Source organism: Etheostoma spectabile, chromosome 6 (assembly GCF_008692095.1).
Source record: "Etheostoma spectabile isolate EspeVRDwgs_2016 chromosome 6, UIUC_Espe_1.0, whole genome shotgun sequence".
In the NCBI taxonomy this organism is placed as follows: Eukaryota; Metazoa; Chordata; class Actinopteri; order Perciformes; family Percidae; genus Etheostoma; species Etheostoma spectabile.
In genome coordinates, this window is record NC_045738.1 from 10,517,999 (window position 1) to 10,543,882 (window position 25,884).

Here is a 25,884-nt window from a genome sequence, read left to right on the forward strand (position 1 = left end):
GGAGGAACAAACATCCAAAATGAGAATGTGCACTGTTAGTTGTCTAGGGTGAATTATTTACTTAAAAAAAAGAAGAAAAAAAATCCTGGGCTATTATTAATGCTAAAAACCTGAGACATCAGCTGTACACACTTTAACCATGTGTAAAAAAAAAAAGAAAGAAAAGAAAATCTTACATTTACACCAACCAAAGGCAACAACCAACCATCAGTCAAGCTCATTCACATGAGAAAGCAAAAGGTCATTTCTTAGCATGGGAGCACGCACCAGCACTTATTAAACTTTGCCTAAAGACTGTATACTAAGGAAAAAAATAAATAAAAAAAATTAGTAACTGTAGATGAATTTTGAGGATAACATGTTCTGTATGTCCAGACACATCTTGTTTAGCTGAGCGATTAAAACTAGGCTCTATAATGCAACTCTATCACTAAATTATGTCTGTCCACCAAGCTAACTATTCCCAACTTTAAATAAATATTGCGAAAGAAAACAAATACTAACAGACGACTAATTTTACCAGTAAACTGTAGATGAAAGATTAAAAAAAGAAAAACAATTGTATAATGCATCTGGACAAACAAAAAACCAGCAGTTCATGGTGATTGTCAATCTTCAAACTTTAAAAAAAAAAAAAAGCACGTTGCACAGAAAAACATTTGGTTATCAGCAAATCATATTGGCAACATTTTCCATATTTCATTAAATAAGGCTCCCATGTGTTTCATCAGCTGTGAGGCTTCAACTCGAGTGGGCCAAACCAAGACTCGGATTGCTCACAATTCACTCTCTCCGGCTGGCGTCTGTAAGTGGTTCGCCCACTTAGCATCACTCCATGTGCTCCTGCAGTGCAGCAGCACTACGAGCTGAAGAGTGAGACGTCTGGTGGCGTGTGAGAGAAAATGTTTAGGGAGGGGGAGGGGAATGTAGCAAAGAGGACAGGGGATCAGGTAAATGAAGGGGAAAGAAAGAAAACATGTTGAGATCATTGTCATTACAAAATGTCTGCTGAATTAAATGGTCAACCATCAACAGTTTGACAAAAATTATAGATCAAGATTCACAAGAGTGTTTGGTCAATCTAATGGAAATGTGTCCCTTTGTAGAAGGTGTTAACATTACACGTGTGGCTAGATCAGCCTTGCATGGGAAAATCTGCCATCACTAAACTGCCACAAAACAGGCAAGTGACACAGATGTAGTAATGTGTTTTTTTTGCCTGAAGAAGGGACCATTTTAATATTTGTCATTTAACTGAAAATTAAGAACGATATCTTACCACAATCTGGTTTAAGAGCCTGTGCCAATGTTTTCAGGCTGTACTGAGAGAAACTAGCAATTATCAACTCCACCACTACATCCACTCTAATGAAGACATAGCACACAACCCAATCCATAACGGTTCGTATTTAAGTTTACATATTCACAAAAATGGTTGAAGAGTTTTGGAAAAACCCAGGAGAAAAAAACAAAACAAATAATTCACACTTACCGTGTGTAAACAATAAAACCTACACTATGCACTAATTGAAAAGAAATCCCGGCAATATCACACAATATTTACAAAAATATACTCTGTAGACAAATGTAGATTGTACAGTGAGCATGTATGCACAAATCTTCTGGTCAGTTACACTTAAATACCTCTGGCTTAATATTTCTACAATGGTAATTAATACTGTTCAAATAAAAATTACTCAAATTATGAAGAACAATATTGACCCGTGTTTTCAATTTCAGCCTTTTATAAGGACCCAAATTATAGGATATGGTAGAAAGCAGTACCAAATTGTCAGTGTGAAAGGTCGGGTTGGTTAAGGGGTACATTTCCTGAAATTTGAGCCTTCTGATGACTACCATTTTAAGAATTGTTAAACATTTTTTTCCCCAATTATCATCTAAAATAGTGTGAACCTCTATTCTAGGTCCTGAAAAGCACAAACCTGAAGACAAATGGGCCAAAATCCCATCACAAAGAACTAACTTCACTACAACTCCACTGCCACTTAGAAAAACTGTTTTTCACTTCAGGTAAATAGGCTACAAGGCAGCTTTTATTTTTGAAAGAAATCCTACATACCTGCTGAATAAATGGACATAAAAGCACTTGTCTTCACTCAATTTACATCTCCCTTTTTATTAAATTACTGTCTACATCAGTTTGACTAAATAATTTACCATATGACATTCAGACAGCACAAGTACATGTGCAGTAAATTTCTGGGATCTTACTTATTCTCTCGTTTTAGGATATTGTCAAATTTGTTACGATACTTAATCGACCTGTTGCATATCGTAAATTATCATAAAAATCTGCTTTGCAGCGCCATAATTCATTCTCCTTTCGTCAAGATAAGGCAAAACATACAATGTGAAACATTTAACAGAAGAAAAGTGAGGCAACATCTGTTGTGTCGTCATCTACCTCCATCCAGAGAAGTCCCTTTCGCTTACCAGCCTTGCAAACACCAGAGCAAGATGTAGCATACAAACCACTCGTTACTCCTTCTTGAAGCAGCAGCATGTTTCCCGCTGACGAAAGATGAACATGGATGAAAGATGGGCTTCATCACTTTGCGGTGTTGTTTGGGCCTACGGTATTCCCGGTACTGGAGGACTTCTAAATAAGGATGATGGAAGCAGAATACCTCTCTTCTCTTTTTCTGGCTGCTCCGATTCTGGAGATGGAGCTCAACTTCGAGGGTACGAAGGAGTGAGGAGATCATCTTGATGAAGAACACTTGACTGTATTCTTTATCGTACACAATGTCAATTCTCATTAGGTTGAGACTTTTTCCCAATAGCTGGCCAACCTTTTCATGACTGTGACCAGTGAATTAATACAACTTAATTCAATCCGGAACAACACTTTAGACTTCAGTCCATTGCTCTCACAGGCCGCACTTTTGGGGACAAGGAACAGGATGCACAACCAACTGTGGATACCTTTAGGAAAACAGGCGCAGGACATACAAACCACCACCGTTTCTTCTTTCAGACAAACTGCTGGCGTCTTCTCACCGTGTTGTTTCACAGTCTCTACGAGGAATATGTAAACTTGACCTGAATCTGTAGGCTTAACTTCAAACAGGAGAGAGTGACTTGAATGACTTGAAGAACAGCGGTTTGTATTTCCCTTTTGGTTGACAAGGCTTGAATCTTCAGGTCTTGGAGCTGTTGACTTGAGGAAGGAAAAAAACATAACAGAACACTGTTAGCTTTGACATCTGATGGCGGTTACGGAACAGGAACCATGAGGGTGCCTCCCTGATCTGGTTCTGTGACTTCTTGGCCTCTAAATGCTGAGATCCCATGTTACTCCCAAATCTAGACTCTTCACTCACTTTTCTGGGATTATAAATGCAGGTAGACAACTTGGGGATTAGGCTTACCTACAAGATTTGTGTGTGCAGACTTGTGTTTAAAACACTTCTTATCTGAGTGCCAGAAATTACATCTGAAATCTCTTGCAGTAGAGTATTTTAGTATGTATCTTTCTATATGGGTCATCTATAGCGGTTAGTTTGCCAACTACTCTATCTGAACAGGCTGAAGTGTCTGAAGTGCAGTGCATTGTATATGTTAGGATCCATGATGGTCCCTTAGTGCCTCCCTTCATGGTCCTACCCCCCACCCACTCAGGAGGCAGCCAAAGCAGCTGTGCTGGTTTTGCAGTCTATTTTTTGGGGGTCACAGGGTAGAAGGTGACACCTAGCCCAGTAAGAAACGCCATACAGGAGTCTAAACAAGAGAAGCCCAGATTGGACTGCACATACTGCACTGGCAAGTCGGGCCTGAACCTGAGGACAGAGGAAACAGAGAAATGGGGATCGCATAAGTTATGAGGACTCTAAAATGAGGACCTAAAATGTGTAAATATACATGTCTTTAAATTTGACTTACGTTTTGACTATGGCCCGAAGTGCAACCTTTCTTTCCCTCTCTACAAACTTGTCAATGAGGTATGAAGCCATGCGCGGGGCTTCCTTGTACAATTAAAGAAACGTCGATAGTTTCCTAATGCCCAGGCGGCACGGAGTGCGAGAGCATGAGCCACACACACATCTGCCCGCAGCGCCGGGGTCAAGTACACCAACTCAGTGGTCAGATCTGGAGAAAATGGATGGCCAGAGTTAAAATAAGGAAGCAAAGGGTTTAGAATGTGTATGTGATAGCGTCTGAAAAGAAAACAATGTGAGCATACCTCCAGAGTTTTTAGTGAAGATGTAATACAGCAATCTATATGCTGTAAACTCTCCAATGTTCTCTGAGGGATTGTCCTTATACAAGGCCTTCAGCTGGGTCTGGCACTGGTTGAACTCTTCATGGTCTCCCTGAAGACAATAAACGTGCAGCTAGTATTAAAAAAACAAAAAACTGTTATGTGTTTTAGCTACCGCAACTCTTAAAAAGAAAAACAGACTTACCTTTTCCAGAGCAATGCGTGCATGACACTCGTACACTTCCACTGTGAAGTCAGTACGAACTCCTTGGACCTGGAGGGGGGGGGAATAAACACATTTAGAAAACATAGATGACAACACAAACTCAGAGAAGGGGACAAATGAATCACTTCTGAAGATAACCAACCGTGAGGTCCTGTCGTATGGACTTCATCTGTTCGCAGGCGTAGGTGTAGTCGTGGTGGGTTTTCCAGTGGATTTTTACTGCCTGCAGAGATTTTCTCAGCACCTGTGTAAAAACGTGTTCAGAAACAGATCAAAGTCTGGATCTTGATCTTCTGTGATGTACAATTAGACATAATAATACTCAAAAGGTTTCCTTATATGTCACCCACTCTCTTCTACCTTGTTTTGTACCATTTGCATGGTATTAAGTATGATGAAAAACTGACTTAAGAAAACCTTTACACTTTTATTCAGTGTTTCTCAGACAATAACTTTGAAGAACGACGGTCTCCAAAAGGCAGAAGAGTACAACTTACATGCACAGGGCGTACAGTGGAGGGGTCCGGGGCACAGGTGAGCCTCAGATAGGACTTGGTGATGTCCTGGCACGTTCCCACAATTGGGCAGTCCTCCCAGCTGAGGCCCTCCTGTGTTCCATCAGGTAAGTCCAGGGAATTGATGGAGAGAACCAGGGGTTCTGAGCGAAGTTGCTTGTGAAAACGAGCTGCTCTGCTCTGCTTCTTGGCTTCTCTGTTGGGGTCATGAAAATCGAGACCAGCGTTGCCACCTTTCCTCTTCTTTCCAACAGCTGGATTGGAATCGTCCATGTTTCTGGGAGAATAACTTGAAGGTTATTGCCCATGCCATAGGAGTAGTTAAGTAGTAAGCCTTCCTCAAGAACAGTGATCAGTTACATTTTTGTAAATTTATGTATTTATTTACCGCCTTCCTCGGTTTGCCTTTCCTCCTCTTCCTCGTCCTCTCTCTCCACCTCCACGGCCTCTATCCCTGTCATTACCACGACCACGTCCACCTCTCTGACTCCGTCGGGACAGCTGCGGTCGGAGGTCACTGGAGATGCTGCTGTCTGACTGTGAGCCAGAATCACTAGGCGCATAGAGACACAAAACTTTCGAAAAGGGGAAATACACAGGAAGCCTACAGTAACCAAAGAAAAGGTGGGGAAATAGCCCCTTACCTGCGTCTGTGCCTTTGGTTGCTGCGGTCCCTGTTTCGGCCATGGGAAGGGGATGGGGAGCGGGAGGAGGAACGGGACGAACTAGAAGAGGGACTCCTTTGAGAAAATATATTTCTGTAGTGGCCCAATCGGTGTGCACCACCTCTGCCTCTTGGAGACGCAGCCATTGCACTTCCACCACGACTAATTGAGCCATCTGATGATCTCTGGGATGCAACAGATCCCCAACGAGACTGCTTGGCCTTTAGTCTACAAAAAACAAAGACCCAAATCCCAATGGTTCAACGTGCAGGCAACGCTATCAACAAGTCACAAGAGTCCTCAACTTTTAAGAGCAAAGAAATGCATCATCAATATCATTGCAGTCAAACTGATTAAAAACAATCCCCGAATTCAACTCTACATGCAACTGAAGCCGCATCAAAATATAGTAAATTGATATTTGTTAAATCTGCAAGGGTCATGTTCAGTAGTTTGAAGAAATGTAAAATTGGAAAACTATATATACACATCAGGCAAACACTAATCCACTTCTAAACTCACTCTGGCAACGGCTCATGAGTCCAATCAATGGTGTAAGCAGAGCCATCCTTCAACCGGTCCTGCAGAACTTCCTTCAGCACCTTCTCTGTACGATCTTTGTCTTCCTCTGTCTCACAGGCTGTAAAACAGCGTTGCACGTATTCCTTCATGGCTTGGGGCCAGTCCTGGGGTCTGGAGAGAAAGCATTCGAAGTCAACATCTTATTTACTGATTATTTTTTAAATTTCTTTATCTGGAGTGACAGACCAGGTCTCACCGTGTCTGAGCACCTCCGGGTGCAACACTGGCCGAAGATGGGGAAGAAGGAGTTGGATTCAATCCTGAGGGCTGCTCGCCTGGAGGGAAAGTTGGATTGGACATTGAGGAACACTGAACCTGATAGGGCCGCTTGTGAATATTGAACTTCACAGAAGCTGTCCCAGGTGCCTCTGTGAGAACAAAAAATAAAAAGGGAATATAATGAAAAAATAAAAGCTAGTCATTGTGGTGTTTCTTCTTTCGGATTAGCCTTATATGTGTGTGTGTGTGTGTATATATATATATATATATATATATATATATATATATAGTAAAAAAAAACAAAAAAAACACTTAACTGACATCTGGTTTACATCTCGTAAAAACCTATATATACACACACACACACCGTGTGTGTGTGTGTGTGTGTGTGTGTATATATATTACAGGCCAAAGGTTTTGACACACCTTCTCATTCAATGAGTTTCCTTTTTTTATGACTATTTACATTGTATATTCTCACTGAAGGCAACAAAACTATGAATGAACACATGTGAAATTATGTACTTAACAAAACAGTGTGAAATAACTGAAAACATGTCTTATATTGTAGTTTCTTCCAAGTAGCCACCCTTTGCTCTGATTACTGCTTTGCACACTCTTGTCATTCTCTTGATGAGCTTCAAGAGGTAGTCAACTGAACAGTGTCACCAGTAAAGCACCCCCACAACATCACTCCTCGCCCTCCATGCTTCACGGTGGGAACCAGGCATTTAGAATCCATCCGGTCACCTTTTCTGCGTCGCACAAAGACACGGCGGTTGGAACCAAAGATCTCAAATTTGGACTCATCAGACCAAAGCCCAGATGTCCACTGGTCTAATGTCCATTCCTTGTGTTTCTTGGCCCAAACAAATCTCTTCTGCTTGTTGCCTCTGCTGCTATTGGACCATGAAGGCCTGATTCACGCAGTCTCCTCTTAACAGTTGTTCTAGAGATGTGTCTGCTGCTAGAACTCTGTGTGGTATTCATCTGGTCTCTAATCGGAGCTGCTGTTAACTTGCAATTTCTGAGGCTGGTGACTCAGATGAACTTTTACTCAGCAGCAGAGGTGACTCTTGGTTTTCCTTTCCTGTGGCGGTCCTCATGTGAGCCAGTTTTGTTGTAGCGCTTGATGGTTTTTGCAACTGCGCTTGGGGACACATTCAAAGTTTTCACAATTTTCCGGACTGACTGACCTTCATTTCTTAAAGTAATGATGGCCACTTGTTTCTCTTTACTTAGCTGATTGGTTCCTGCCATAATATGAATTCTAACAGTTGTTTAATAGGGCTGTGGCCTGTGTATCAACCTGATTTCTAAACACCACAACTGATGGTCCCAACCCCATTAATAAGGCAAGAAATTCCACACTTTACCTGCAGGAAACCTGAAGTACAACCATTTCAGTGATACCTCATGAGTGTAGTTGAGAAACCCAAGGGTTGCAGCCTATAAAAGCAGGGGGGACTTAAGAAACAGAAATAAGGAACAGTCATTGAATGCATAATTGCCAACCTGTGGCATTTATGTGACTGTACACACACACATAAATATCTGAAATAAGTAAAGTTATAGTTGAAAACAAGTGCTCGTAATTCTTCACTCAAATGCAAATAAGGAACCAGTGGAGATAACATGAAGTAATTCAGTTCAACTACTTCACAAAAGAGTAAATCTTACGTTTCATGCGGTGCCATAGTTGCTGTCCTTGTTTTTGGTTTTTGTTTTTGTTGGTCTCTCCTCTGCCAAGCCCTGATACATACTGGCCTGGCTGCTGGGAGGTATTCTGAGAGGGCTGATATGTGTGCTGAGCCTGGAAGCCCTGTCCATAGTTAGGCCTGCCCTGGGAATGATTGTAAGCTTGCATTTGGTTGGGGTCACCGTGTGGGTATTGCATGGAATTATTGGCACTGTAGGCATTTTGTGATGGAGGAGGGGGATACTGGGAATTGGGTGGGGGAGGAATGGGTGGGGGGGAGGAGGAGGGGGTGTCTCAGAGGTGGTAGGGCTCTGGGGTTGCTGGGGAGTAGCAGGGGGAGGGGGTTGTGGTTGAGAGGGGTAGCCTGACGACTGGTCTTCCATTCCAGGCACTGGAGGAGGCTAAAGAAAAAAGGAAAAATAGTTATTTAAAACTTTTTACTAGAAGCTACAGAAATGCCTGGGGAATAAAGTTGGCATGCCTTACACTGTATAATAATTTCACCCAACGCTCATACTACTACTGTCATACTATTACAAAATGAGTTCATCTAAACAGGTTTGATAGGGTCACTGGTCATGTCGCGTAAAATTCCTTTGTCAGTCATTCATAGTTCTAGGTTTGTAAAACGAAAAGGGTCAGTGACAAACCAATCAATTTTCATCAATTAGGTCTGTGATTATACGTGTGATTTAATGTAGGGGTCTATGGTAAATAAGAGGTTATGTACCTGTCCATTAGAGCTGGGAGTTCCTGGGTAAGGCCCTGGGGGTACGCCAAACTGATTTGGTGGATATGAAGCTCCATACTGGAAATGAAAAGAAACCCATGTTGTTGTTTAACCTTCCCAGCAATGGATGTTATTAAGAAGATACAAGCCTCACAGCTAACGGTGTTAAATGCAGTAGATGTATTTTTATCAAATGTTATTATGGTAACATATTGATATGAGCACAATTATTTTCTGTACTTACTGGACCCATGGGGTAGTAGTAATTATAGGGGTATGTGTATCCAGGATAATGCTGCTGAGTTTGCTGGTACCATGGATAGTACTGCTGCGGTTGTTGCTGCTGCTGTTGCTGAATGGCAGCAGAGTCAGTCACTGCTGGCTGAAACTGACTGGCCTGAAATAACACACACTGCTAATAAATACCACAGATAAATAGTTATTTTAATCAAGAACAAAAAGGAAATCATCTAGCGAGGACCGAAGCCACAAGAATATACAACACAAAGTCTTTGTGAACCCAATTACAACCAACATAGATCATGTTTACAGGAATTTCCCCCTCTTACACAACCAAACCACGGTTTGCCATTTTAGACACTTATTACTTCTGTATGGCGATTTTTTCTTATGCAGACGACTAATGGGGTCCAATATAGTCAGGACGCACACAGCATTAGGGGTGGAACGATTCATGTATTTTACTGAACTGAAAACGGTACAGGTGTCACGGTTTGGTAGATGAATTTACACGGAGAATACACGGTATAAAAATAAATAAAACTTGTGTGCAAATCAACTAATGTAATGCATAACTACCGTTAGAGACGCTGGTTCTTCAGGAACACCTAATGTGTAGCCCCACCTTAGCTCTGAAGCTCGGCGCATCATATGTAGCAGAGTTCAGCCTATGTAGTTTTAGTGAGTCAGAGATAGCAGCACTAAGTGTTGCCAACTTAGTGACTGTGTTGCTAGATTTAGCGAATTTTCAGATCCCCTTAGCAATTTTTTTAAGCAATTAGCGACATATCTGACGACTTTCTGTAAAAGTGAGAACACAAGGTATTTCTCTCTTGTGGCCGCCAAAACAGTCTTCTGTTCTGTGACTGAGGAGCAGCCCCTCGCCTCTTTGCTCTCTCCTCATTGCACGAACAGAGGGGGGACAGGGTGTGGTAAGAGAGATGCCGCTAAGGTGGCCTTGCCAACATACTATATTAGCTTTAGCCAGGCAGAAAAAACAGTAATAAGTAAAAAAAATGGCCAGTAGACGTTGTGCTAACCTTGTATTAATCAGGTAATTTAGTTTGTCTTTGCAGAGAACAGAGAAGCTCTATTTTCTAGAGATGATGAGGGGTACTTATTGTTTACGTTTACATTTTACACACTTCAGGATGTTGCAGCTAGCTCAATGGAGAGACTATATGACACTAGGTGGTACAGCCTGACACAAACAACAAATTTCTTATTTTATTTTTTGCTTCCATCTACATTGTACCGAACTTGCACTGAACAGTGATATGAACAAAACTTGTGTACCGTTCCACCCTTGCACTGCATGAATTCACTGTAAATAAGCAGCTCACCTTTAAATAATGGTTCGTAAGACTTTTACATATTTGTTTTTACCTCATTTAAATGTTCAGTGTCCACATTAGTATTTTTAGATCTCAGGTTGGTATCAGATCACCTAACATGGATTCCAAAGCAAGGTGTAAAAAAAGACAGGGCTCGACAGTAACGGTTGCCCATGACAACCAGATTGAATCAATTGGCAACTGTTTAGTGGCCTCTGGTTGCCCTCTTCAGCAACCACCTGTTCAACTTGTTTTTTATTATTATATTTAAAAAAAAAAAAAACTTAATAAATATGGATATCTTATTTCAAAAGAAGTCTATTTTATTTGGTTGTCTCCATAAAGTTTTAACAATTTCCACACATGCACGTTTACCGTGAAGAGATACAGCAGGCAATGCAATTTTCTGTTCACGTGGCACATTAAAATCCAGTGCTATTGCCAATATGGCACCGGTGCCCGATATCTACTGGACGAAATAGCAACACAAATTTCGGCGCCTCATTGCGTCGCTACTTAAATGTCTACACTTCTCTCTGATGCTCTGAAACAGACGTTAGAGGGAACAGAAGCATTGTTGCCTGTCACGTTAGTAAACCCTAATAACACTTTACACTTGGCAGCAGGTAGCGTTAGCCTACCATTAGCTACAGTAGTGACTGGCTTAAACATGGTTATAATGCTGACAGTTCACGGTGTGAAAGTGTGACTGGATTTCACTGTAAAAGACTCCAACAGTGGGACGTACAACCGTCTGCCACTTACTAAAGCTATGAGCTAAAAGACACAAACTAGCACTGGTCACTAGCCTGGAAATCCAGACCCAAACCGGAAAGATTGTAATGGTACATGTATTCATATTGAACTGAAATGGTACAGGCATCTCAGTGCATGAATTTACATGGCGAATACACCGTATAAAAACAAATAAAAACTTGCGCGCAAATTAATGTAATGCGTAACTACTGTTAGATACACAGGTTCTAGTGACACCTAATCTGTAGCCCTGTTTTAGCCCTGAGGCGAGCTGAGCGCCGCCTACATGCAGTTTTTTGTCTGCTTGACGTTCCTGTGAGTGAGTCAGAGACAGCAGCACTAAGGACCAATATGGCGAAGAGTTAGAAGACCAGTCGGCCACTTTAAGATCGCAAGTTTGGGAAAACTTTGAGACTGTATGGCTGCCCGTGTCAAGTTCCAGATGGAGTCTGGAGATGATGTGGGGTACTTATTGTTTATATCCTACTTTACACACTCAGGTGAGAGACTATATGACACTTGGCGGCACAACCTGAGACACGCACAATAAAAACAAAATTGCCTTCTGAATTTTTGTTTTGCCCTCCATTGTACCGAACCGTGATGTCTGAACCAAACAGTGACTTCTGTGTACCATTCCACCCCTACCAAGCGTGCATTTGAAAATCTCACTGTATGCAATTGGACTTGGGCAGACACACGCAAAAACACACAGACACACACACACACCTCTGCTGTAGCCGTCCGGTTGGCTTGGGCAGTCTTAGCAGAGCTTTGACTCTTGTTAATGGACGCGAGTGCTTGTCTTGCTTTTTCCCATTCTGGGTTTTCATGAACCTGGCCATCTCCACCAAAGGACCTGCCATCAACAGAAGAATGTGATAGTTTTAGAATATTTAAATGAATTAATTTGTTAAAATAATACATGTATAACCGTAAACATATTGAGGTTGAGTAACACAAAACTGATAATATATTAATAACAACATTAAACGGATATGAAAACAAACATATATTATGTTTGTATAAATGTTACACTTGGTTCACTGTGACCTACTTAGATGTAAGATAAGGGACCTGCTAACAGTCAGCTAATCCTCTTTGTTAAAGCCAAGCAGAATCAATTTTAACGGCCTAGTGTGAACACACACTAGGAAGTTGACTCAGGCTTTTTGGTTCTCTTAAAGTACATGCACAGAAACAGAAATATGGCTAAAAACAAGGACAACAAAACTGAACAACCATCTGACTATGTACTGATATACGTTTATATATAAAAAGCGTGTATATACATACACACCACACACAAGTGTTATATACACATATACACGTAAACAAACAGCTCTATGGAGGATTTTCAAAGGTAATACAGCAGGGTATTGCAAAAGTGCAAACGGTGCTGTAATACATGAAAAACTATACATTATTGTGTATTAATTATTATGTAGCTAAAGATACACAGGTTTTCCTAAGCCTGTGGATGCGAAGCCTGTCCTGACATAAGACAAACAGGTAACGTTAGCGCCAAGTTAGCGTTAGTGTTTATTGCATTATAATTGTTTGCGCCAAACTCATCATAGACAACGAAAGATGACTTTAATACAGTCTAAGGAATACTTTACGTTACTTAGCTACGTTAAGCTAGCTAAGATTTTAGCGTTCCGTTACCAAAACCAATGGCCTGTATGCTAACGCTTGCCATCATCAAGTTTGCTTCTGATTCGTAGCTTCCGATTCGGCAGTTAGCTAGCTAGCTACGTGTAAAGTTGAAGGAAACGGATCCCTGATTTGAAAACATTAGTGTTTTGACCTAGCTAGCTAGCTAGCCAAATATTGTCTTCGTGTTAAAAGAATCAGTGAAATCTCCCTTTATATAATTTTCAAATCAAATGAGAAGCTAACTTTAGTGTCGTATAAGACAAGCTAACTAATTATCATTTTCTCAAGCCACGCTAGCAATCTCGACGGTTTTATACAATATATTGACATTATAGTCTAAAGTTACATTGAATGTATTTAATTACCCATGTTTAATGGATAATATGCAGCGAGAAAGTGTGACCTACCAGTTTGTTGTAGAGGTTGCTTGTTTCGTGTTGGCGGCCATTTCGCCACTGACTAGCGTGAGCTAGCACTTGGACAGTTGTTCGCCAGCCAAGCTAGCTAGCTAACGGCTACCGTCGTTAGAGTTAGCTCTCCTGCTAAAGCAAAACGTAAACAAAATGAATTCTAACACGATGATCAACTGATTACAAGATCAGCCAGCCCGTCGCGACCACAGTAAAACCTATCCAAACTCAAAATGTAATATACTTTCATCAAAGGTTAAAATGTACAAATTCAATAAACATTCGCATATTTCGTGCCGTCGTCGTTGACGACCAACTTCGTCTGAGTGACTCAACTGTGGTGATACAAAATGGCAGATAAGTAACTGGTAACTGGCCAAGTCAGGTGACGTTGTGGTGTTTCATGTTATTTTCCCCCCAGAGTAAGTCCTCTCAGGCAAAGCCTACTCTCTTGTTAGTCCCACCTTGTGTACCACGCCCTACAAGGGGGGATTTACACCAATCAAATGCATGGCTGTATGTTTAGGTCAGAGCCTTATTCATCTACTAGCCTGTCATTTATAACGAATGGGACAGGAGTGTAATGCCTGGCAGGCGTGAACGCAGGACATCATTTCTCTCAAATTGGTAGTGACCAAGGAAAACATATGCAGGCCTAAATGATATACTATATTATATATATATATATATATATATATATATATATATATATATATGATATAACATGTTATAATATGTATATATGTATATATATATATATATATATATATATATATTTAGAAGGCTGGGTAGCTATTATTTTACCCAATCAATAATATATTTCTACTCTGTGTTATTCAAAATTCCTAGATCTTAGGCATACTTATTCATTAGGGCGTATAGTTTATCCTCGCCTTCCTGAAGCACACACAGCTGCAGGACGTGTGTTTGTGTGTGTGTGTGTGTGTGTGTGTGTGTGCGTGTGCGTGTGTGTAGGCCTATTACAGAGAGGGGAGTCACATCCTGTCAGTCTTTCCCACACTTAATCCCCCAAACATTCAAGCCTCTCCATGGTGTACAAATTATTAACTGTTTTGTAAACGTGCTGCACAGCAATGAACAGCAGTTTTTACTTTTACTTTTTAAAGTCAATGTTTTTTGTATTTAGTGTAATTCCCAGCCCATGTTCCACAGTGAATGATATCATGCCTGCTGAATAAATAATTTGTTCCCATTGTTTTCTTGTTGGCTACATCATCACACAAATATGTCGAGCATTTGTGACAAGATCTCACAAACAATGACTCAATACCCACGGCCATTGTGTGAATACCTGGGGTTTGGTAATGCCTCTTGTTTTTAACCCATGAGAGGAAACAGAATAATACAGACTCTCAAATAGCATCTCTACTCCGCTCCTGTTGTTGATCCAAACAGTAGGGAGTCCTTACTTATTGGTTGCATGAGTAAATATAGGTTAAAGAATACATGTAGCCTGATTTTTTTGAATATGTAATATTCAATTATTTTTTTCAAGGAATTCAAAATTCAAGCAATGTTTGGGTAGTTATAAACGAACACATACATGTTAGGCTGTTTCCAGTAAATTTAAACTCATGTCGTTTTAAACCACACTTTGACGTTCAAAGTTAATGTTTGTCATGTTTGTCAAGTCTGTATTTCTTTAGAGGTTTCCTGCAAAGAAGTGTGTAGCCTACTAAATACAAAGCTAAGACAATTCATTTAGTTGTGTGAGTGTTTAAGTGTAGGCTATGGGCCTATTTTTACCAATAAATATTAAATATTTTGCACTGGGTGAACTGGTCTTTATGTCTTGCACATGGGTGTTGTAGTTTATTTGAGTAACTACCAAATATGCTGTCCTGCTGCTGTAAACAATGACACAAAAAAGCGAATTATTCCTCAGCTGAAAATTGTCCCCAACAAATTTGCTTGTGTTTGAGTATCGTTGCTAAAAACTACAGTGCTCAGCTATTTTTTGAAAATTAAAAGTTTTTAAGAAGAGAAGAATAGGCGTACATGAACTAATGGGCTTGAGTTGTAACGGAAGAGATGGAAGTTGGAAAATATTGAGATACCAACTAACAGTGCTGGTGTTTTTCCTATGATTTGTTAACAATGACAAATATATATATATATATATATATGTGTGTGTATAAATAGAATATTGCTAACCTTATCTTTTGAATAGAGCTTGCACAAAATATAACTGACAGGCTAATTGAATAAAAAGAATAATGAAAAATCCAAATAGGCTAAAACTTAAAACATTTTTGTTTATAGTGACAGGACTTCGACTCATGATCTAGTAGGCCTTTTTCTGTCCTGGCTAAAACCCTCATTTTTCCATTTCCTATAAAATAGCATACAATTAAAGTTAACAAGTTAGAATTTGATATGTTTTAATTGGATATGTATACACATTACCCTCATTCACAGTAACTTCCAGTAGTCTACATCCTGTTGATTACTTAATAAATAAGGCTCCCATTTCAGCCTAACCTTCAATAAAAAAAAAACGCTCTGTTCAGAAGCAGTCTCGTTTCTATTTAACAACGTCTGGAAAAGTCGGCAGAACGACAACATAATCCAGCGCTCACCGAGAACTGTCGCGTCACTTCCTTACCCCGTGCCCATCCCTTTGGAAAAAAAAGAAAATTCACACAGGCAAACGACGGCGAGAAAAAGAGCGAGGGAAAAGTCGGGAGGGAAGCAAAAGTCAAAAAGCCAGATGAAAAAGTCGGATACTGCGGAGCGAACCAACCAAAGACCAGAATACTCTCTTTAAAGTAAGTTTTCCATACTTTGAATGTGTCGGTGGCGCTCACTCATTGTCAATTGATTAGTTTTACATTGGTCCAACGTTCACTGCTTTAATAAGTGTAACCCTCGCATTCTCTTCGTGTGAGTTATACATAATTTATTAAACTAATATAATACCATTTACTTAAATTATTGGAAAGTCTAAAGGGTTGGGGTAGGCCTGTAAGCCCCCTCCCCTCTAAAATGTAACACAGACACACACACACAGACACACACACACACAGACACAACACACACACACACACACACACACACACACACACACACACACACACTAAAAAGAATGGTTTCTCAAATGTAAATTCTTGTATGTTATTAATAAAGAAATTGTCATTAAGGTGGGTTAATATCATAATAATAAGAATAATGTATGGAGTAATATTGGCTTCCACTTACTGTAATCATTATTAACTTAAAATCTCTTTTTTATGCTGACATCTAAATGAAATGCCCACCAAAGTAGCACAACTCAATGGCTTTGGTTGTTATAGATATTATTGATAGGTTATAGATTCAGCTTTTTTTGCAGAAAAAGTTAGTTATGTTTTTGTCCGCATACACCCTTGAGGGAAGAGAAAAGTATGTGCTAGCATTGCATGAGTATGTTTGAAGTACATGTCTCAGCATGGCCTTCATAGCCACAGTGCCAAAATGCTCTTTGGTGTCCCACAATGTTGCACAACATTATGAAGTGAAGTTAACGTTGCCTGTATTGTAGGAGTATGTATGTATCAGGAGGCTGGACTGGGGCTCAAGTAGTTCCAGCTTCCTGCACAATTTTTACATTATGTTTATCGCAATTTAGTGTTGCTGCTATTCACTCTCTGCTATATCTATATAAGAATTCACCCTCCCCCTGCTTTGCTTCCTCCTTATACTCTTCTTTAATCTGTCTACAGTCATGCCGCTACACAAATCTACCCGGGCACCTCGCTTGGACCCTACCATGATCTCAGCCCCACTGGGCGACTTTCGCCACACCATGCACATTGGGAGGGGAGGCGATGCCTTTGGGGACACCTCCTTCCTGTCCACTCTTGGACCGAGCCCGGCCAGCCCTGACCCTGAGAGTCCAGGTATGATGCCAGCTGCTGACCCTCAGGTGGCAGTCAACCACAGTGATCTTTATTCAGATGCTCCAGAAAGCCCACAGAACAATGAGCTTCAGCACTCCGAGTCCGTGTTGTCATTCGACCTGGACCTGGATCTAGGCCCGTCTATGCTGGGGGATGTACTAGGGGTGATGGACGGTTTGGGGCTTGATTCCAATGAGGAGGATGTGTTAAATCAAAAAAGTGGCACATCCATGGTGGAAACAAAGCAGGGAAAAGGGGCCACGGAGATGACTGTGAACAAACAGAACGGGCTGAATGGAAAGAACTTGGTTGGGTTGGATGGAAACCAGGTGGGAGATAGCAGGATACCAGATGGGAATGGGATCAAGCCAAAGGGGTTAAGACCAAAGGTGCGATTCAGCGACAAACGAGAAGAGATAATTCGTCAAGCATCTGAAGAAGAAGAGGGTCAAGGATTCAACTTCCAGGACGAGGATCAGCTGGCGTGTCATAGTCCAACGAGGGGTAAGATTGAGAGAGTAGTAGGTGAAGGTGAAACCGAGTTCACCAATCACAAAGTAGATTTGCCACCTAGTCCGGCCTCGTCAAATAGCTCAGAGTATGAAGGAGTCACCCTATTGGACAGGAGGAGGGTCGACAGCTGCCACTCAGAGACTGATTCAGAAGAAGAAGAGGAAGGACGAGGCTACACATTTGAAGATGAGTTTGATGATGAAATTGGTCTATAGGGGATAGGTACTGTTTCCCCTTAAAAACAGATCTTTGCTGTCAAGTAAATCTAGTATACTGTATTTCCTAAACTCATCATGTCAGGATAATTTGAATGGGAGGCTTAAACAGAGTGCAAACTGGATTAAAAAAAAAAAAAAGATTTACAATTTGACGACGTTGCTCAACTAGAAAAGACATTTTATGTTTTATCTGTAAGGGTAGCAGATTTGTAATAGATTCATTTTCATCAGAGAAATCAGTATGTCATTGAGGTTATTACAGTGGAAGGTTTGTAGCACTTTGATTTATTTCAGTGACCTGGAAGCTTTGCTATAAAACAAACTAAATTAATGATGCCTGCATTCATTTTAACTATTTCTTATATTTACCATCTGAAGAGCACACAACAGGTGTTTTTCTGCTTTATGTTATAGTGCCTTAAAGAGAGCTGTATGCATACGCTATTGTACCAAGTGCTATGTTAATGTCTTAATTATTTCTCATATTGCATGTTTATTACAATCTCATTACAATGTCGAGGTCTCTTGAGGTTTAATGCATTTGATGAGCTTTAGAAACGATTCTCAGAGACATTGTCAGAACATAAAGTCATCCTATGAATAATTATTTACTGTGAATTTGTCACATTCCCAATCTGACAGTGGGAGTTTCTCGGTTTTCATAATGCAGTTATTTGGCATGTTTTCAAGTTACCAAAGCTTTCCTTTGGGCTGTGGGTCTGGATTAATATTGCAATGCTAAGACAATCGTGGGTTTTAAAGGTCAGTTGTAAATCAGGAGCAGTGGTGTATTTTTGCACGTTTTGTTTGCTTGTATTTTGAAAAGATATTTCAGAATGCTGTAAAAAGGAGGTCATTATGTTCATAAAAATGCTGGTTTAAACACATTTGTTATCCTGTGGTTTGATAAGGATTACAGTGAAGAAAATAAAAACAATTGGGATTTTGAAATATTCCTCAGCCTTGTATTTTCTTTGGAAATTACTCCTGGCTGGAAAAGAAATGTAAACCTTTTATGTATAGACGCTTCCTGAAATTAAGTAGTTATTTGCTATACTACATTATAAATATAAAAAAAACCAGTAAACCAGTCTCTTCAAAACCATTAATTCAAGAAAACAACCTAAGAACAGTTTTAAACATTTTATTTTAAGCTCGCAATAGGGAATGCCTAAAATAGTTCGCACATCTGTAAAACATACAGACTGAAAGTCCAATAGTAAAGATTACACCATACGGTGCCTATGTTGGCCAATAAATGTCAAAGTAGAATTATTACCTACACAGTTGAGTTCTGTACATTATTACAAGCTCCTTAATGATGAAACATTACAGTTTACTGATCATTTCACATTAAATGTGTACTAATCATGTAAATGCAAAAAAACAGGTTTCTCTCTCAAACACACACACACACACACACACACACACACACTACACAGATATTGTCCTGAACACGTTAAATCCTGACAGAGCCGTGGAGATCATCACACCAGGTATCTGTGGGTGCCAGTGGATCTCCTTGATCTCCGACTGACCCTGGTGCAGGAACAGTAGTTGAGGGGGTAAGTCCTTCACCCCCTCCACCCTGGCACCCACATCACACGACTCCACAGACAGATCCCACTGGCTGACCACGTCATCTGCTCCTGAGGCGGCAAACACACTCGAGTCCACCGGGCTCCACTCCACGGACGTGATGGGAGCGCTATGCTGCTTGAAGTTCGCCACAGACTGCCCAGTCTACAGGTACAATAAGAAGTGGGACGGCTGTTCATTTACAATATCAGGCTACAAAAGTATCAATTCTTACATAAAGACTGATTTATCTGTATATTTTCTGTTTTTTGGCTAGCTTCTCGTATTAGGAGGAAGGTTATCGCAGTTATGACATACTATTGCGTAACAGGTAAAAGATGGAAGAAATGTTATTAGTTAGGTGGGGCAAACCGAGAAGGTAACGGAGTATCTGATGGTGTAATAATAGGAGCAGTTTGTCTTGTAGCAATAATGATGGGTTACTTTGTTGTGATGAGCCATACACTAACAAGTAATAACTCAGCAATACAATATACAACTTAATAATGTATTGAGTTGAATGATTACTAATAAAAGTTATTGATTTTACATTTACAAATTAAACTGTTGGGTTTTACCTTAAACTGTCGAAGGTCCCATACTTTCAGAAGCCCATCGTCCCCTCCTGACAGGATAAATGGTTCGCTCCTGTTCCAGCTGATCACATTGATGTCTGATGAGTGAGCTTCATTAGCTGAAAGCATTGAATTGGGCGGGGCACGCATATCCCAGATACGAATTGACTGATCCACCGAACAGGATGCAAAAACCTGTGGCAAGGAAGACCGTTTAGTTAGTACAGATACTGATAGATTTGAACCTTCAGATCAAACATATACAAAACAAGACTTAATTGGTCTTCACAACCAAAGAACTCTACTGTATTTGCAAAAACATGTTTGTTCTGTGTTTATAGTGTGTCAAGTTTAAGCTGTCCATGTTTATATTTTGTGTTCAATGCTGTTTGCAAACCTTGCTACATAGAGAAATTAACACCAGTTAGGTTGCACAAGAGCCCAACAGTGAACACCCATAGAAGCAAAAAGGTAACCACCCTGGTGAGGCTGTAAAATCCACATACCACAAACTAGTTTGGGGACTTGTTAAATTGCACATTTAAGTATGCATTTTTTAGTTACAATGCTGTGATGGCACATAGTTACAGTGTTAACAGGTGGTGTTTAAGTCAACATAGTTTAATTTAACATCAAACATACTGTAGCTTCAGTGGGAGACCACTGCAGATCCTCCACAGACTTGCTGTGGGAGCTGAAAGGTCGTTGGTCAATCTGCCATGAAGTCCCTCCCTCTCGTGGCTCCCACACATGGATGTTCTTTTTGCAGTCTCCACTGACAAGACGACCTGTTAATAAAGTACAAACAGAACACTTTCATCTTTTGATTGACAGACACACACATCTATGCGATTACACTTCACCTCATCCACTCAGATTTTTCACAGCTGTGCAAAATATCTCTATCTACATATTTAAGGGGACAGCTAATAAAGTTAAGGTTCAAAGATTTGATTCCGATCCTAGTAGGTCATGCAAGCTCTTTATTTCATTTTACTGGTCTGTCATAACACCTCCTACACTCCTGTTGAGGGTTCCTCTCTTGAGCCCATTATAAAGTCTAGGTGCACTGAGGGACACATTGATACTTATACGTAGTATACAAAGCATGGTGGTCACCCAAGGTTCATTTTAAAGTGTCAGCAAGCTCAGAATGTGTGCAAGTAGTTTGCCTTGCGGGTAAGAGAGACACTCACCAGGTACTGTAGGTGACCAATCAACAGCAAAGCCTTCAGACATGTGTCCTGAGAAGCTGAAGATGGGTGTGGCTTCCTTCTGCTGTTTGATGAAAGTTGCCATAGCAGCAGAACTCTGTACGGCTCCTAGCTGGGGTTGGAGGTCAAATATTTCTACCTGTCCCTTCTCTGACCAGACAGCAGCCAATGACTGCTCTCCACGTCGGGTCACCTGGAAATTCGGAAGCAAAAATCAGTAATTAGGAACTCTGGACAAGTCAAGTTTCTGATAAAGGAGAGTTAATGGCTTCATTCATGTCTGCCTAAAAATGATACACAACCTACTCTAACTCTGTTAATCCCTCCATAGTGAGGCATCATGGCCAGTTCCATTTGTGGCTTTTTATCTTCATCCTCCTCATCGTCGTCACTTTCTTCATCGCTGCTTTCTTCCCCCTCTTTGTCTTTCGCTGTTCCATGAAGGTTATGCATGCGTATGACGAGAAGTCTGTCAGAAAGTAAAATGATGCACTTAACAGGATGGAGATGACAAATGACCTTACACTCTCATTACATTATTTCAGAGTATGCCGAAGACAGCCAACTACTATGTACTGTATTAAAGTTTCAATTTCAATATAAAATCAACATAATCTAAAAACAATTTTAACTGACCCTTTAAAAAAGGAAAATTCATAACTCTTTCAACATTGTGTAAATAAATGTCAAAACAGAACTGAAACTGTGCAAAACAAAACAAAAACTCAACTGAACTATAAAAAAATGCCATGGTGCATACACTTCCAAAACAATCTGCTGTTTATTTGGTCATCTATAACAGTTCTAAATAATAACCCATTATAATAAAAAAGGGATAGGTATAAGAGTGTTGATTGTTAAGCGTGTTGGATTTCCAGTTTATCTACTTTTAACAAAACAACTAAGCGTATCGCTACAGTGTTAAAGATTTCCAATTCCAGTGTTCTTATACAAAGATGTGTTAGAAGTCTATTTAACCCTGAGGAGTTAAAGAACAATCAACAACCAATTAAATAATATTTAACAACAGTAATTGAACACTACTTATCAAAAGCCATTTAGAATAACTAATTCCTGCCATTTCATACTTCTATATTACTGCTTACTTACTGCTATTGCACTTCTGGTTAGACCCAAACTGCATTTCGTTGCCTTGTACCTGTACCTGTGTAATGACAATAAAGTTGAATCTAATCTAATCTAATCATCTAATCTAAAATATCACTATAGTCACTTTTGTATGCAGGGTGTGTGTGTGTGTGTGTAATGGAGTATTTTATAGCATGGCAGCATTGCTGCTTACTAAATGCCTTGCACACCAGCTGTTAATTTTGCCTCATCAGGTGAAGTTGGACACAGCTGATTTGGGAATAATGCAAGGTCACCAGACTCCAGCTGTGTCCAAAGTCCACATTATACAAACATATGTATGTAGTTGGTTTGCACTAGAAAAGTAACAAAATGAAAGTATACTTAAACCAAAATTCATTAAAATAAAATAAAAACAAACATGACTTGAGGGGAAGTTTATTTTTCTGAAAGTGCCGGCATATCCAATTTTGAAATTAATAATGGTATAAAAGTAATATATGGAAGTACTTAAGAAAATACTGATACTGTATCTACTGTAAACCTGTGTATTTTTATGATGTCAACCTTATTTTGGCATTGTATATATTTTGGATTTGCACCTTATTGTTATCTTACCCTTTTTATATTTGCACTCTTTCCCCAGGGAAGGAAGTTTAGTCTTATCCCTATGAACATAACATTAATAATACCGTTTTGACAGAATTCAATTTGTCTCCCATAAAAATGTAAGAAATAAAATTTTACATGCACAATTTCAGACCTGACGTTTTCCCTTTATTTTCCTCTCCATTAAAAATTTGGACTCAAATTACCTTATTATTCTTGGAGAGTTATGTCTTAGTCCCTATTAGACAGTATGGTGTTTTGAATGTCTAAAGACAAATCAGTAACCTGATCTTTTTGGCACATTCAAAGTTTCTTCCAAATATCATTTTGTGTTGATCTTAAAAACTTGTTTCTCTCTTGAGAAACATTGTTGTCGACAATGTCAAATTATTTAAATGTGTATGCTTAAAAGTGTGTTAATGCTTTCTTTACATTTCATTTTTTCAATTTCTATGCTAGCTATGTTTTACATTTGTTTTGTGTGTGGTGTGTGTGTGTGTGTGTGTGTGTGTGTGGTGTGTGTGTGTGTGTGTGTGTGTGTGTGTGTGTGTGTGCTGTTTTTTTTCTGATACCATAAACAATATTAAGTTAAGATGGCTAATACTTCTCCCCTGTTACTAATATTGATACCTTCTTCTTGGCAAAGCAACAGTGTCATTATAATCTCAAAAGCCATGGTGCTTTGATCTAAGTTCAATTAATTTCAGGTTAAAAACAAAACAAAAACAGCAATAACCTGGAAACACACACAGTGAAGTTTGTCCGGAGGTGTGTACCTGTTGCTCAGAGCTGTGTCCGCCTGTGTGCCCGCACAAAGCAGCATGGAGAGAGGAAACTGCTCCCTGCTCTCGCCATCTCCATCTCTCAGGACGTCGAAGCTCAGACATGGAGCACCTGAACACAAACACCAATTAAACCCGCAGGTCCTGCATGCCCGTTTGTAGTGTGTCTCTTTGTAGTTTGTTTTCGTCCCTATATATTATTTTTTTGTCACTTTGCAGTCGTTTCATGTTTCTAAATAGTCCTTTTTAGTCTCCTGGTAGGCTACAACTTGCCTGTTTGACACTCGTGGTACATGCGGTACGCAGACCGGTCCATCTCCAGCTCCTCTCCGGGCTGAAGCGGCTCTATCCCGGGCACATATACTTTTCTCTCCCCTTCCCCGGCCGTTCCTTCCTCCGCCATATCTACGCCTTCATCATCATCGCTGCCAGCGTCGTCCATCTCCTCCATCTCGACTCCTTCCTCGGCAAACGTGTCTTCATCGGGCGCAGACATCTTGGCAAAGGCAGACTTTGCTTACTTCCGGTATGTTGAGAGGCCACGTGGTTTAAACACCCTGCACTGTCACCCCTCCCCTGCTGCCTCCCTCCCCACACCCGCGCTCTCTCCCTGATCTCGCTCCCCCCCCCCATTTACGGGAATTCAGCTGGCCCCTTTCGCCGCTGCCAGGAACAATCAGACTAGAAAATATTTGTCTCGGAAATTGCCCAAACTACGATGCTTAAAATGTTGATTCGGCCTGATATTGTACGTGGAAATTTAGAGTCACATTCCCCTCTCCCCGGGTAACTTTTAAAAATTCTGATGAATCATTTCCACATTTTGGGGTCATGTAGCCTACTGATCTCTTATTACAGCCATGGCACTGACCCGGGAATGGATCTACACATGATCTGAGTGAGTCAGATTACTTATTTCAAGCAAATGCAACATGTCCGCGACCTGCAGCTGCATGGCTGGTACTCACACCTGGTTCAGTAGCCCCTGTAATATTAATGAAAGAGAAAACAACTTGGCAACAGCCTAGTTAAAGCGTAAAGTGTAAAAGATGAGTTTTCCCAATAAGGGATGGATAAACTAGCTTACTTTGCATTCTTCTCAAGTAGTAACATGTAGCCTAGTTGGAAACGTGCAATTAGTCCAATGTCCAGAATAAAACAATTTAAGACATTGGCTAGAGTTCTGATTTCCGATTTTTTTTTCAAGTGGAGTCTTCTTGCACTATTTGCAGTCTGCCCCATCCAAGATAAATTCAAATACATTCTGTGGGAAAATGGTTAACAAAAACTCGGGGTGCGAGCCAAAAGTCTGTTCCTACAGTGTCCAATGCTACATACCTCTGTATTTTAAGGATTATGAAACTACAAGGAGGATCCTGTGACGACAATGGCGCACATTACATGCGTGGGTGTGTACAAGCATGGGCATGTGCAAGCACCAAATGGTGGACTTTTTATTTCTAGTTAATATCTCCACAGAAGTCAGAACATCTCTCGAGTCCTGTTGGATCCAGAGCGCATTCCTCCCTCATCTGCAACTCGTCTCTCAGTTTTTATCAGAGTTGTAGTAAAGCATTTGCACACTGGGAATGACTGTTGAAAAGAGCCGGCAGGAGCCTAACAAGCTCACATGAATGTGGAGTCTTAATGCAAACTCTGTCATGTTGCTGGACTGCAAAATCATAAACAAAAGCTCATCCCTTTAAGCAGAATAGATAACAATATAAATATCTAGTGTTCTCACTGACAAACAGATATTTTACTTAAGCAAAAGTAGCAATACCACAATGCAAAAATAATGTTAAAAGTAAAATACTGTTAAAAGTAACCTTAAGTCTGCATTCAAAATTATAGTGAAGTAAAAGTATGCCAGCATTGTTTGTAAATATATAATGCCGGAAAATGCTATGTGATTGTTAAACTATTATAATTCTGTTAGTATTGTTGATGCATTAATGTGTCAGCAATTTACTGTTGTAGTTGGTGAAGTCAATTTTACAATTTATAAACTGTTTGGTCATTTAATTTCTAACAATGAATAAAATCTAAGTAACCATCAACCACAGCTGTCAGATAAATGTAGTGGTGTGAAAAGTAGAAAATTTCCCTCTGAAATGTAGTGGAGTAGAGGTATTAAGTAGCATAAAAAT

The 25,884-nt window shown here is 40.1% G+C and overlaps 3 protein-coding genes across 4 annotated transcripts; 1 reads left to right on the forward strand and 2 right to left on the reverse strand.

Annotated features, from left to right (window-relative positions):
- Positions 1-59: 59 nt before the first annotated feature.
- Positions 60-13,614, reverse strand: leng8 (leukocyte receptor cluster (LRC) member 8). Its single transcript, XM_032519661.1, is given in 18 exon segments — positions 60-3,697; positions 3,700-3,800; positions 3,904-3,997; positions 4,000-4,110; positions 4,205-4,334; positions 4,428-4,496; positions 4,591-4,692; positions 4,946-5,240; positions 5,352-5,516; positions 5,608-5,856; positions 6,151-6,321; positions 6,407-6,578; positions 8,110-8,406; positions 8,409-8,529; positions 8,859-8,936; positions 9,103-9,255; positions 11,918-12,047; positions 13,255-13,614. Coding segments are annotated over 18 exon segments (2,538 nt in total). The 5' UTR covers positions 13,296-13,614; the 3' UTR covers positions 60-3,638.
- A 2,201-nt stretch (positions 13,615-15,815) lies between these two features.
- Positions 15,816-18,843, forward strand: cdc42ep5 (CDC42 effector protein (Rho GTPase binding) 5). Its single transcript, XM_032519328.1, has 2 exons — positions 15,816-16,046; positions 16,980-18,843. Exon 2 carries the CDS (start codon positions 16,982-16,984, stop codon positions 17,882-17,884), a length of 903 nt encoding a protein of 300 aa, XP_032375219.1. The 5' UTR covers positions 15,816-16,046; positions 16,980-16,981; the 3' UTR covers positions 17,885-18,843.
- grwd1 (glutamate-rich WD repeat containing 1) lies at positions 16,321-24,278 on the reverse strand. 2 transcript variants are annotated; one of them, XM_032519327.1, is made up of 8 exons: positions 24,008-24,278; positions 23,729-23,846; positions 21,561-21,723; positions 21,237-21,447; positions 20,683-20,828; positions 20,044-20,235; positions 19,293-19,630; positions 16,321-16,354 (listed from the first exon to the last, which is right to left on the reverse strand). In XM_032519327.1, exons 1-7 carry the CDS (start codon positions 24,228-24,230, stop codon positions 19,322-19,324), a joined length of 1,362 nt encoding a protein of 453 aa, XP_032375218.1. In that variant the 5' UTR covers positions 24,231-24,278; the 3' UTR covers positions 16,321-16,354; positions 19,293-19,321. The 2 variants fall into 2 exon arrangements, with proteins under 2 accessions (XP_032375218.1, XP_032375217.1); XM_032519326.1 differs by lacking the exon at positions 16,321-16,354 and having other exon boundaries at positions 19,016-19,630.
- Between the last annotated feature and the right edge of the window lie 1,606 nt (positions 24,279-25,884).

What these genes read in the sequence shown, in the direction of transcription:
- cdc42ep5 (XM_032519328.1), top strand. Translation starts at nt 16,982, where the DNA reads ATGCCGCTACACAAATCTACCCGGGCACCTCGCTTGGACCCTACCATG.
- grwd1 (XM_032519327.1), bottom strand. Translation starts at nt 24,230, where the DNA reads ATGTCTGCGCCCGATGAAGACACGTTTGCCGAGGAAGGAGTCGAGATG. An exon ending in TTGGTCACCTACAGTACCTG is followed by an intron (nt 20,829 to 21,236) that starts GTGAGTGTCTCT and finishes CTTTATTAACAG; the next exon opens with GTCGTCTTGTCAGTGGAGAC. An exon ending in GGTCTCCCACTGAAGCTACA is followed by an intron (nt 20,236 to 20,682) that starts GTATGTTTGATG and finishes TCCTTGCCACAG; the next exon opens with GTTTTTGCATCCTGTTCGGT.